This window comes from Odontomachus brunneus, unplaced genomic scaffold, assembly GCF_010583005.1.
Source record: "Odontomachus brunneus isolate Ranch 3 - 2012 unplaced genomic scaffold, Obru_v1 Obru_scaffold_086, whole genome shotgun sequence".
In the NCBI taxonomy this organism is placed as follows: Eukaryota; Metazoa; Arthropoda; class Insecta; order Hymenoptera; family Formicidae; genus Odontomachus; species Odontomachus brunneus.
In genome coordinates this window covers 86,500-87,060 of record NW_022639536.1, presented here as the reverse complement: position 1 = coordinate 87,060, position 561 = coordinate 86,500, and the positions used below count along the sequence as shown (strand labels likewise).

General features: G+C 43.0%; 1 protein-coding gene across 1 annotated transcript; it reads right to left on the bottom strand.

The window, feature by feature from the left end:
* Positions 1-29: 29 nt before the first annotated feature.
* On the bottom strand, positions 30-472 carry LOC116847980 (transcription factor MafB-like). The gene has a single exon (XM_032823641.1). The coding sequence runs from the start codon at positions 309-311 to the stop codon at positions 30-32; it is 282 nt and encodes a 93-aa protein (XP_032679532.1). The 5' UTR covers positions 312-472.
* Between the last annotated feature and the right edge of the window lie 89 nt (positions 473-561).

Sequence of the window (561 nt, the reverse complement as noted above, 5' to 3'; positions counted from 1 at the left end):
AGATGTGAAACTATGAATCGACTGTGATTTTACACAAGACAGACCAGAATGCGTAGTTCACCTTCCATTTGTTGCATCGGCGATGGTACAGCGGACAGTTGCTGATACTGATGATGATGCTGATGCAGGTGATGATGCTGATGCTGGTGATGATGGTGGTGATGGTGATGATGCGCTGGCCATTGCTGGTAACAGCAGTCGGCGACGAGCTCCCGTCGTTGCTCATGTTGCGGCTGCATCCTGGTTGAGTCGAAAACGGTATCGGTATCAATAATCACTGTACATCGCGGTAGAAAACACGCATTATCCATGCGGGCTTGCGTAGTAATCCATGTCGTAAAGTTCACTTCAACTTGGCATGCACTGCGATCGTGATCCGTCGATACGTTTCTGGTGTAAATTAAACGAAGGAGGGAAACACCATTTGCACTCGTAGATCATTTTCGTCGTCGTACTCTTATCGTTCGTCGATGAACCCTCATACTCGGATGTATAAACGTAATATCTCTTCAATTGATATATATATATATATATATATATATATATATATATATATATATA